The sequence below is a fragment of the Chionomys nivalis genome, chromosome 9 (assembly GCF_950005125.1).
Source record: "Chionomys nivalis chromosome 9, mChiNiv1.1, whole genome shotgun sequence".
Lineage (NCBI taxonomy): Eukaryota > Metazoa > Chordata > Mammalia > Rodentia > Cricetidae > Chionomys > Chionomys nivalis.
The window spans coordinates 39,272,329-39,284,665 of NC_080094.1; the positions used below are offsets into that span (position 1 = coordinate 39,272,329).

The window sequence follows — 12,337 nt, forward strand, 5'->3', positions numbered from 1 at the left end:
CTTCTCGTGGAACCCCTAACAGTGAGAGCTGGGAGCTGGCTCTGACATTTCTGCCTGCTTTTGTGACCCTTTTCCTCTCACTGGGTTGCCTAGTCCAGCTTTAATATGAGCAGGGGTGCCTAGTTTATTGCAACTGTATATGCCATGTTCTTTGATATCCCTGGGAGGCCTGCCCTTTTATGAAGGAGCTGAAGGAGTAGAGGAGTGGATGAGAGGAGAGGAAGGGGGGGGGGGGACTTCAGTCAGGATATAATATATTCAGCATATTAAATAAAAAGATAGCTTAAAAGATAGAAAAGAAAACCATGTAAGTAAGAAAGCTGAGGCCAAGGGAGCAAAGAGAAGTCTCCCAAAGGAAGTTTTTCCAGTTTCTAAACGTAAGGCCCACATCTCTCTTTCTGAGTGCTGTAGACTTACACAGTCAGAGAGTCAAAGCGAAGCCATCATGAGCATGGACGCTGTCTATTACCCTACCCACCCACCCTTATTCCCCAGTATGGAAACAACAGCCATCACTCAATTCACAAATCCCAAGACCTGCCTGCAATCCCTGGGTTTAAGCATGGACACAGGCCAGGCAAGACTCAGGTGCCCAGGCCTGTTAGAGTGTAGCTATGTTGGTGTATCCTGTATACAGGTGAAAAGTGCCATTGTCGTTCTAATTGATCCAGTTTGGGGGCAGGACCTAGAGGCTGTCTGCCTAATGGTCCTTAGCCCATGTGCTTATACTGGGATCGATCTCTGGGGATCTGCACTTGGTTGGCAGTCATTTTATGGTGGATGTGGTAAATCACAAGAGTTATCACAATGACAAGGCCCAAGATGAGACCCAGAATCAGGGGCAAGGTCTCTTCCAGCTGCTCTCGCTCATCCACTGGACATTTGTGCTCTGAAATGAGAAAGAAGAAAAGCAATGAGCTCTAGTGGAAATACTCCAAATCCTAGGCCCTCCTAGCAGAAGATAGACGCAGAGACGAAACAATCTCTCAGCAAAGTCTTTGTCGATTGACAGGTCATTGTTTTTCTTTCAGTTAGTCATAATATTTCTACATAATATAAACTAAGTATGTATCAATTTAGCATGACAATATTCAGTTATTGGATTCCTGGCAGCCATAGAAACATCCGGATAATTTATTTAATTTAAAATTTACTTGAAATTTTTATTTAAATTTCTAATGTTTGGAAATAGATATAGCCACTATGATTTTAATTTCTACGTTTAACTTCTAATTAAAAATCTAGCATACCCAGGATTACTTAGAAACACAAAGTGCTTGAGAAGACTGAAAATAACAAGCCCTGGCAATGACTCAAACAGTTGGAGCTCAGCACTTGCTGAAAACAAACTGGTAAGCTGACAAAGCGTTAAACTCCATGGTTAAACTGAGAAACTGCTAATGCGTTAGACAGTCTGGTGATTCCTAGCAAAGACAATTGAACCCAGCACTGTCCTCCCTATACCAACCCTGAAAAGTGAAAACACATGGGTGTGATGAGAAGGAAATGAAGGCTTAGAACTGAGCGTTACCTTCCCTAGACCAACACAGAAAATGAAACTAGGTGAACATGCTGAGATTGAAATGAAAATATCCATAGAAACTACTGAGAATGGTTAAATATGGGTTATAACCAAAATGTGCATCAAACTGGAATAAACAGCAGAAAGTCATAAAGTAGAATATTAGTCAACAAAGAGAAATGAAAGACGGCTGCAAATTACAAAATGAGTGAATTTCAGAATTCTTATTTTTAATAAAATTTGACACAAAAAAGTACAGATTGTATTATCCTTGTTTCTGTGAAGTTCTTGAACAGGTAAAATGAAGTCCGTGGTCCTAGAAACCAGAAAAATGTTCACACACAGGAAGAGGAAGGCAAGAGAACTTTCAGTTCTCATGAGAATTAGTTTGTATCTTTAATCAGTGTCTGGGTTTCAAGTATAGGTAAAAATGCATTGAATTATGTACTTTCAACTGTTCTTCACCTTAAACATGACACTTTAAACTGCACATACATTTTAAAAGTTGAACATTTAATATATTCATATTGGACTATAATTTTAAATAAAGTATATCTGATAAATATTTACACATGAACAACCCATGTAGCTGAGAGAGAAGATGTCAGTAATATTTCGCAACTGGTCATGTTTCACTCTCTTTAAAATCCAAAATAGTGCAATTGCCTTTATTCAATGATACCTAGAACAAAGGGAAGGAAGCAGGAGAGGGGAGGGGAGGAGGAAGAGAGGGAGGGAAAGGGAAGGAGGGGAATGGGAAGTTCTGACCCTCTGGTAGTCACACCTTGTAGATAACTAGGGATCCTTTCACCATATTTATGAGTCACATGCGGAGAAACTCTGCTTTTAATATCTCTTTCAAAGAACTGAGGTTTCAATTCAGCAAGAATTTACTGAGTCTCTTTGCACTAGGCTCTTCTGGAATCTTTTCACCGTGCACAGGACAAGCAAGAAGAGCAGAGAAGACTCCTGAGCCCCAGAAATCATTTCTCTCTAACAAGAATAAATGGGGACTTAAACTCCAGTATACAGCTTTTAAAAGCTAGCCCTGACTCCTAAGTTTTTCCCTTTCTTTTTTAGAGAGTCTCATTTGATGCGTCAGGCTGTCCTTGAACCCAATAATCCTCTTGTCTCAGCCTCCTGGGATTAAAGGTGTACATAGGCACACACCTAGATGATGACCCTTAAATTACCATTCTGTTTTAAACACAAAGGTTACATCTCATCTAGTGACACAACAAGTCCTCAAGAAAAATACCATTATTGTACTTCCTATACATGAAGCAATGGAGGCACCAAAAGGCCAAGTACAGTGCCCAGGGATAAAGAAAGCCCCATTGGAAAGAAATAGACTGACTCACAGTGTAACAGCAGCATATCTAGAGGAGAGGGCGAGAAGAGAGGCTGGAATGCTACTTCAGATTCTTAAAATTTTGGGTTTTTGTTGTTGTTGCTGTTGTTACTTTAGGAAAAACCTGAACTAAAGCCACAAGAAAGGGGAATGTGAGACATTATCAAACTATAGAAATACATCAGGGAAGGGCCAGCATGGTGGCTTAGACATGCAATCCCAGCCCTTGGGAGGCAAAGGCAAAATAATGTCTGCAAGTTTGGGACCAGCCTATGCTACATAGTGAGATCATGTCTTAAAATGGTAGATTATCTCAGCTAACACATAACACATCTGTGTTCATCACTCAAAATAATGGTGCTTATGTCCCATTAAAGGCTGTCTGATAAAACTGTGGGCGCCTATTCAGAACTGTGATTAGGAACACACAAAAAAAAATCATAGAAAGCTGTGAAGACAATCAAAATTCATCTGTTAAAGTATTTTTTATTAATTTGAGATTCAGGAACAAATGTGTTTCTTCATTGATACATGCATGCTGGCTGTGATGGACACATGCATCCTGATTGGGGTGGACACATGTATGCTGGCTGTGATGGATACATGCATGCTGGCTCTAATGGGCCCATGCATGCTGGCTATGATGGACACATGCATGCTGGCTGTGATGGACACATGCATGCTTGCTGTGATGATAAAGGTGTAAAAATTATCAGTGTTATTCTGTAAAATCTATACTGACTTCTACAAGCAGAAAACCAATGGTTTACATTGGTGACCAAGTCACAACTACTGCAAATAGCACTGTTTTTTATGACCTTCATTTAAAACCCAAAGAAATGTGTAATACTCTAAATACTGATCATGGGTTAATAAAAGAGATACAACTTTTCTATTGAATTTACACACAGACAAGCAGAAACTCACTATCCACAAACCCAGTATGCTGCTGAGTTAGAAATCCTGTGCAGTGATCTAACTATTAATTTACAGATCACAGAGCAAGATAGGCCCCAGCTCCCTCACAAAGGAAGAGAACATCCTTGGCTTAGCCCAAGTCACATCTGACTCCACATGGACACTGCATCCCTGTCCACCTCATAGGATTTGGAATCCCTTATACTCTGACTGAACTTGGTTTTAGAGCATACAAAATGCAGGCCTGGGTGTGTGGCACAGGGCAGGGGAAGGTCAACAGCAGCTCAGTGACTTGGGAAACAGATCAGACAACACAGGGCCCATCAGATGCCAGCTGCAACAGTCTATTAGAATTCCCTCAACAATGTGCCCCCAAATCAGGTTCTGATTGGTGGGCATGACCTCTTTTGTTGCAGTGCATTTTAAATCTATATCCACTTCCTGAGAACATGGTACTCTTTACCGTCCCCCAGCTAAGCAGTAGTAGGATAGGTAAAATGCCAAACTGTCTGCCTGGAGCTCTCCTAACTTCCAGACTGTTCCTGAACAGGCAGCAGAGTTGACTTTGGGTAGCTGAGTATCCCTTTGTTGTCTGACAGGGTCGTTAGAGACAAGGCTTGATCCTCTTGCACATTGTGCGTGGTCTTCCTCTGCACTCCAGTTTTGTTCACTAAGGAACTACTAGCTTGAATTGTAGGTTCAGCAAGATTTCTGTGTTATAGATGAAGAATAGTGAAAGTATGATTTATCATTAGCTGAATCCGTGTGCTGGGAACACGGCATGAGCTGCACGTTTCCATCTCTCACTAGACTGTGTGCTCTCCCATGGCAGGGAAGGTGCATAAATTCCATCCCTAAGAAGAGCAGACAAGCACATGGTCCATCCATTCTCCCCTTGGCCTTCACCACGTCCAATGGGCTTTAACTACAAGGCAGGCTATAAACGCCAGAGAATAGATGTCCTTAATGCAGCTGTTAGTAATAGATGGCATTGGTGGGTAAATGCAAGATTTCCTCCACCCCCTTAGGGGGTGACTCTCTGGCATGTCCCCACCTTAGTTCCAGACGCCAGTGCCTAGAACATAGAACTCTATGACAGATTGTATGGCCCCATGCATGGACTCCACACAGAAGCCTTCAACACAGTTCTCAGTGGTGTACTCTGGAATCATCTCCCTTTGACTGCTTACTCTGGAGGTACTGACAGATTTATGAAAGCCAGGCCACCTTGGGAAATAATACATCAAACACAAGTCTAAAACATCTGCAATCTGCAGACTGTCACAGGGCTTACGCGAAGGTATCTTGTCAAGGCTTTCTTTGGGGAGTGTGATATAGTGAAAAGAGAAAGGTGTCATCTCCAATATAGCCTTAGCCCCTATGGGCAGTGTCCCCTGGTCTAGCAGTTAGGGAAATGATAAAAGAGCTCAGAGGATCAGTGGCGCAGAGTTCCAGGACACAGCATTTGTCTAATGTGTCTCTGGCCTCAATTGTCAGCACACAAATTTGAAAATAAATAAACAAGCAAAATCCAAAGTGTAAATGCTTGAGGATTCAGAGTTCTTTGGACCTCTGATACTCTGTTTACACGGGGACATTAGTGTCTTTTGTTTGACTGTTTCCCCCTGAAAATTAAAAAGGACCCAGATTACTTGTGGTCTGTTTTAAATATCTACAAATGTGAGTTTCTATTAAAGGAGACCAGAGACAAATTTCATGTTCTACTATGTTTTCTTGGCATTACATGTCCAATTTCCCTTTCATCCAAACCATTAAAATACTCAGGATTATTCCTTCCAGCCCAGTGAAGAATCTCCTATCCCATCAGTCAGAAATATCCCACACCCTCAAGGGGTTATACTATGAATTAATTGCAGAAGGACAAGTTAATTAACCCCAACTGAAAAACATGGGGTACTTTGAACAGCAGGCGACAGTGCCATACAAAATGTGTTTGGTATATAAATGAGCCAAAGGTACCCTCTCCATCCACTGTTTACTTCTTCGCTGCAGGCTGAGACCCCTTCTTGGCACCAAACTCAAATTTTTACAAGCCCAATTATTTTTTAAAACAACCCATGTAGGCAAATGTTTAGCCATTTAGAGCCCACGTGCTCTGTTTAGTCATTGAAACCTCACCCCACAGCTGCTACCTATTGATAAGGGAGGGCCGTGTATGTATACAGCCCCAAGCCACAGCAGCCTCTACAGGATGTTACACAGAGGCACCCCAAACTCTTCTCACTCCTGATTTTTGTTGCTTACTGTTATTTTTTGCACTGAGACATGTAAGTTACTATTCCTTCAGTCCCACAGAAATACCATTCAATGAGAGCATGATCAATCCCTTTTTAGAAGACAATTATGCATTTAATCACATATTATTGGTTAATAGCTGAGTAATTTGAGTAGGAAAACTATAGTACATTGAAATGAGTGGACCATAATAAATTGTAATTAAAAATACAAACAGCAATAAAATATGTTACTAAACTACAATGTGCTTCAATATAATCAGAAAATATCCTGGGAACTGCTTAAACATCACAACTTCACTAGCATTAAAGTAAATTCAGAAACTATTTAACTTCACATTCCAAACTTTTTGAATTACAAAAAAAAATCCATCAAAATTTGCTTTGTCCATCATTTCTAATGTATTACCAATATTACTGATAGCATCATGTAGTCCGTGTTACCAGTGCATCTCACAGTGTGACATCTACCACCCAGAATGGATGAAAATTGATCTCACTGCTTTAAATAGCAGTAAAACTTGGCTGTGGTTTAGGCATTCATGAACTTCAATGCACTCAAATCTTTCTGGTTTAACTGAAGCTTTTGCCTATATCCCATCATATGGCCAGTCACTGCTGTGCACGGTCTTGTTTCTGCACTGCTGTCACTAGACACAGGACCATGTATGTTTTCTTCCTCCAGGAAGTCTCACCCTCCCCTTTTCTCCTCTGTCCTCTCCTCCCCTCCCCTCTCCTCTCTTCCCCACTTTCTACAGGATTCTATATATCAGCAACATCATCAAGAGCTGGGCATGTGGGGCCTACCTCAGGGCCTACGGAAGCAGATTCTGCATACAAATATCACAACTATGTTCATTCCAGTGTGCATTAAAATTAGACTGTGTTGGTAATTAAGATTGTTTCTGTAGCTAAGTCCAGTGCACTTAAAGGGACATGAGTGATGAAGATGTCAACCCTCATCTGATTACTTTCAGCCCCAGTGACTGTCCACTTACCCATTTTACTGATCCTTCTTTACTTATCTCATATAGTAGGCTAAACAGGAAGTTGTGAAGACCATCAGGTAAAAACCTTCTGACACAGGAATGGACTTTTCACAACAAACCCCTGGCCATTTTCACAGATACACACACACACCTGAAAGTGCATACAACAACCATCGTGGTGGTTGTGTAGATATATGCCCAAATATCCTCTGGCAGATACAGTTCACTTGTACATACGTAGACATATACAACATGCTGGAAGCCCCTAGAAGTCCAGTGCTTGAACCCGAACGGGCAATCCAAAAGGAATCTTTCCAATTCCCTTAAATGGAATACAACAATCTCTTCCAAGGTGGTCAGATGCAAAGAAGCATAGGCAGGGGGAGCCAGGAACAAAAGAACGTCGTCTGTACAAAGGTGCATGATCCAGTGAGTGATTCTGATGCCTGTCTCCTCCCAGGAGCACTAAAGCCTGGGGCACTACACAGGCGAAAACCATCCCAATTACTAGCCTGAAATGCCTGGGTAATACTGCAAATTGCCTCTGCCTATTCTGTCTGTATTTAGGAAATTATGTGTCCTTAAAGTCTCTAATAATCTTTCCCATCTGCAACCTTGAAATGGATAATTGTTTTCAGACAAAATATGTAACTAATTCTATGTGATGAATTTTGCTGATTTAGAGTGAAGAGCTCTACTCTTTATTCAGTACTATTTTGTTCTTTGTATACAAATAAATTTAAATATACATCAGGTGTGACTTCACATCCATAGATGACTATCAGCAATCTAAAAATAACTCAGGATGGATGTAACTGGGATAGTAGTGAGAAACGAGTCAAATCAACAATTATAGCACAGAAGTGCCAAGAAACAAAGAAGAGCTAATAACAGCTGACCAGCAGATACCAAAAGCCACTAAAAGTTCCCGCTTGAACTCAAATGTGTTTGTGGGGACAACCCTACAAGGCCTAGCAGTCTCAGAAAGAGTTCATGAGTCATCAACAACCATAATGTGTCATATTACATGTACTATTTCATCTTAAGAAAGACAGTCAGTGCTACATTTTATAAATATTCCTATAATAAGTAAATATTGGGATTCTGACCTCTCGATCTTCATTTCCACTTCTAAAATGCACACATATGCAAGTCTATGTCAACTGAATATCAGCACATCTATTTAGTCAATAACCTGGACATCTAATTATCTCGTACTGTGTTAGGTGTTAATAAAGTCAAGATGAATAATAGCCAATGCCAAAATGAATAACTGGTCTGGGACCTAGAATACAACACAATGGAAAGGCATTAAGATGAGGGTCTGAATTCTATCCAAGAGCACCACAGAAAGACAGAAGGCTAAAGAAAGTGAGAGAGCAGGTGGGTGAGGTAGGGAAAAAAAAAGGAAGAGAAGGGGGACGTGCCCAAATATTCAGGTCTTTTTCTAAGGAGAATTTACCTTCAGAATTCTCAGATTCTCTGGGAACAATTATTCAGGAGAGGTGGAGGCATTCTGTCCGGTATAGGTTGAGAGAAATCCTCAACTGGGTGAATGAGCAATAACTTGGGAAATGGTAGTGGGTGACTCAGATAGAGATCTTCCAATATTATGAACATTTAAATAATTCATTGTATTCACTTGGTAACCCCCAACCCAGTGGAAATTACAAACAAAGTAATTAGAATTTGCCTATGGGTAATAAGAAGAGTATCAAATTGCCTTGAAATAACTCCTCCCTTAGGAGTGAAAGAATAAAGCAGTGAGAGAGAGAGAGAGAGAGAGAGAGAGAGAGAGAGAGAGAGAGAGAGAGTAGGCAGGAGTGTGTGTGTTGTAGGAAGTTGCCCCATTTACTTTATAACCTCTAAATCTTGTGGAAATTGCCTTTGCAGCCTGGAAGGAATGCAAGAAAATACATCCTGGGAGCCCCATAAGTCCCTCTTTGCACCCATCTTAAAAGCCAGCCCCCTCTCCCTTTCCTAGCACCATCCTAACTTACCTTCACTGAAGACGAAATCAGAGATGATGTCAAAGGGTTGGATGTGTACTGCGGACAGAATCATAGTGACCGTTTTCTGAGGATCACTGGAGGCCAGAGAAATGGACTGCTGAGCCTGACATTCATAGGACATCCCAGCTGGGGTAACCAAGGCAGCGAGGTGATGAGAGTTGGCCGTGTGCTTTCCAGCTGTGGGAGAACCAAAGCATCAACTGGGCTGGATGTGCCCTTGCTGCTCCTAGTCCAGGGAGATCTCTGCTAAGCCCAGAACCCATGCTTTCTATTGGTGCTGCAGTCCTAGGCTTGAGCTCCAGCAAAGACACCAAGTGGGGAGGAAGGACCAAGTCCCCATTCCTTCTGAGAATTTCCTCATTAGGTAGTAATTTGGGATTTCATTTTGAAGGAGTGTGCTGCCTGAAAATACAACCCTTTTGACTAAAGCCTCGATCGGCAATTCCAAAGACGGAACAGTGCACAGCTCTCCACAGCTCGCATCCCATTTTTCTCTGGCTCTGGCTCACATTTGCTGTTCTTTCTCTTTCCTTCTCTTTCTCTTATCTTACGGAAAATACTTGATTGCTTTGGCAAAAGGAAAGAAAAACAATTGTTTTGCCACAATTATCAAAATATAAAGAGGAAGAGATGTTGCCAGCATTATTTTGCATCCTCAGAAAAAAAATCCTTTTTCCAACATAGAGCCTGACAAGCAAGACAGTGAATTTTGCTTTTGTTTTAAAATATATTTAAATGTATTTCTGGTCTTTAACAGTGCTTGCAGATAGGCACGTTGTTATTTAAGGTGTAGGTGCTCTTCTCCTTCAGATGTTTTTGGAAGACTAGGATAAGACTGGGTGGAGAAAACTAATGAATTAAGATATAGGATAGAAAACCTGCCCTGACGTGGCTGTGGTTAAAGCCCCAGAGAGCTATGACATTGTGCACAGAAAGACACTGGAGCCCACAGTGTCTTCTTGCATTTTTTTAATACATTAGAGCAAAACAGTTTGTGATGTCGAAATAAAATCACAAAACTCATTGATGGCCCTTCCATGACAATGCCACCTTTCAGCTGAGTCTGAAGGATTTATGGCCCAGGCTTTCCTGAGGACACCTAGACACTCCTACCTCTTTGACCCTGGAGAACAAGCATGCCCCAGCTAGGTTTGATCTCAGAGTACAAATCTCAGAGCTGTTCCCAAGATCCAGAGACCATTCTGGCTTGCTCTTGCTCCCATGCACAAACTCTCCCATCCACATTGGACTACTTACCACTCACTGGGTCTTTAAAGTGAGTTTTCTCTAAGGTGTCATAGACAAACTGCACCTTGCTCAGCCTCCAAGTCGCCTCTGATCCTTTGGAAGTGTTGTGACTTTCCTGCCAAGATAGGAAGGTTCCTGTGGACAGCTCCAACTGCTTTATAATGGACAACCTCAGAGGCCACTACCGCGCTCACCCACGCGGACTTCACCATCCCTCTGAGTTCCCCCCTCCCACGCACCGAAATACCTTTACAAACAGCATTTTGAGTGTGTAGGCGCGATCTACCCAGAACACCTGCAGCTCCGATTCGTTGTGGCCACAGCGGCCATTCACCTCAGCTCCCCGGGTCAAGGCGATCTCAGCCTGCTCTGTGATCAGCTGGGAACACACACGCCCCGCGCCCCCTCAGCGCGTGGGGCCCTGGCGCGGATCGGGAAGGGTTGCGCTTCCAAACTCTAGCTTGCAGGTTTGGGTGCTCCTGTGCACGCGCGCTCCGGGGGTCCAGGAACATGCAGGTAGATTCTTACGTGCACACCCCTCCAGGAGGGGAGCAGAAAGGGGGTTTACTTTTAAAGCAGGCAGGGCGAGCAGAAGGCGTTGCAAGCTGGAACCCCCATGCAGCATTCGGGAACAGCCTGCAGGGGTTTGGGGGGAAGAGGCGGGCAACTGAGGTCTTGGCAGGGCCCGAAGGGAGGGTGCCTTTCGGCCCTGCAGTCCTAGGGGCAAGCCGGGGAAGAAAAAGGTTCCTTACATCCACATAATTGTTGGCCCACACATCATAAGGAACAATAAATTTGGCTGCAAACTCTGCCATGAGACACGTTGTCCCATTTTCCCGCACCACAAATATGTCTTTCCCAGGGCTCGTGGAAAGGCCCGAAAGATTTTCCACTTCTTGTTCTGCCACGGTTTGGGCCATTGTATCTGCGGAGCAAGCAAAACAATCTCATCGATTTCAGGTAGCCCGCGGCTTTAGGACACTGGAGACTGTTCTTTGCAGGCTTTGGAGTGGCAAAGTTCCCAGCTCTAAGCTGTGTGCTCCCGCAAGCCATTTCTCCAACTCAGCGCTACCAAATCAAGATTCACTGCCTCTGATTTATAATGAAAACAGAATCTAAAACAAAATTAAATCCTTACTTACAGTACGACTGGGCTTTAAAAAACACACTTGGGGGATAAAAGCTAAATCTTTCTTGCCAGTGCCGTGCCCTCCCCCTTCCTATCATGAGTATTGACTGTTTAGCGCGCTCTGTCTGGGTGATGCCACACAGGTGTGTGGCTCGCGGGGAGTTCTCTGAAACCGATGGGGGCCATCCCCACCGTCAGCCCCCAAATAATCACAACACATAAAGACCAATTTTAAACCTAAAGCTACTGGCTTTACTCTGTGGATTGGATTCTCTGCAGAGTACATCCCGCACTCCTGGTCCCCAGATGCTACTCACGGAAGAGCATCAGGAGAATCCGAAGTCTGTCTCCGCTGAGAAGGGCTTTTCCTAGGAGATCCATGCTCGCAGTTGCCGCCAACCAGGCAGACGTGTTGCTGCTGCAAAGGCCGCCCCGAGAGGAAATCCCTCAAAGTGGCCGGTAGAGTGAGCTAAGGGAGGGGGGAAGGGGTACGGACTGGGAGGAGGGAGCGCTAGAGGTCCAGTCGCGTGCTGCACCGAGCGCTGTGGCTCTCGCGCGGCACACTGCAGAGGAAGCGCCCAAGATGCAGGAGCTGTCCACGCCTAGAGTGCTGAAAATGACGAGGTTGTGTTCCAGGACTTGTAATTTGGCTGTCTAGAGGGCCAATGGGATTGGGATGGTGTGTGGGAGGAAATGTCTCCCTAGGTCTGTTTTCTATTCTGCAGTGGTATCCGCAAAGATGAGTCTGTCCTAGGAAACTTAATGCCACCCTCGGACTTACTAAGCCCTCCCACCAGGTACAGTCAGTACTTAGTGTAGCTAGAACACCACTGGAACCCTGGATCCTGGAGAGACGTCTGCTCCTGAAAGAAAGCAACAGAGCTCAGACTGTTCCTGCTTTGGAGAAAGGGGG

General features: G+C 43.5%; 1 protein-coding gene across 1 annotated transcript; it reads right to left on the reverse strand.

The window, feature by feature from the left end:
* Positions 1-494: 494 nt before the first annotated feature.
* On the reverse strand, positions 495-12,188 carry Lamp5 (lysosomal associated membrane protein family member 5). The gene is made up of 6 exons (XM_057781280.1): positions 11,742-12,188; positions 11,048-11,220; positions 10,543-10,674; positions 10,305-10,410; positions 9,036-9,224; positions 495-889 (listed from the first exon to the last, which is right to left on the reverse strand). The coding sequence occupies exons 1-6, from the start codon at positions 11,803-11,805 to the stop codon at positions 711-713; spliced, it is 843 nt and encodes a 280-aa protein (XP_057637263.1). The 5' UTR covers positions 11,806-12,188; the 3' UTR covers positions 495-710.
* Between the last annotated feature and the right edge of the window lie 149 nt (positions 12,189-12,337).

Excerpts from the sequence above, each read along its gene's own strand:
- Lamp5 (XM_057781280.1), bottom strand. The coding sequence starts at position 11,805 with ATGGATCTCCTAGGAAAAGCCCTTCTCAGCGGAGACAGACTTCGGATT. Across the intron at positions 10,675-11,047 it reads GGGCCAACAATTATGTGGAT|CTGATCACAGAGCAGGCTGA; the intron begins GTAAGGAACCTT and ends GTGTGTTCCCAG. Across the intron at positions 10,411-10,542 it reads TCAAAATGCTGTTTGTAAAG|GAAAGTCACAACACTTCCAA; the intron begins GTATTTCGGTGC and ends CTATCTTGGCAG.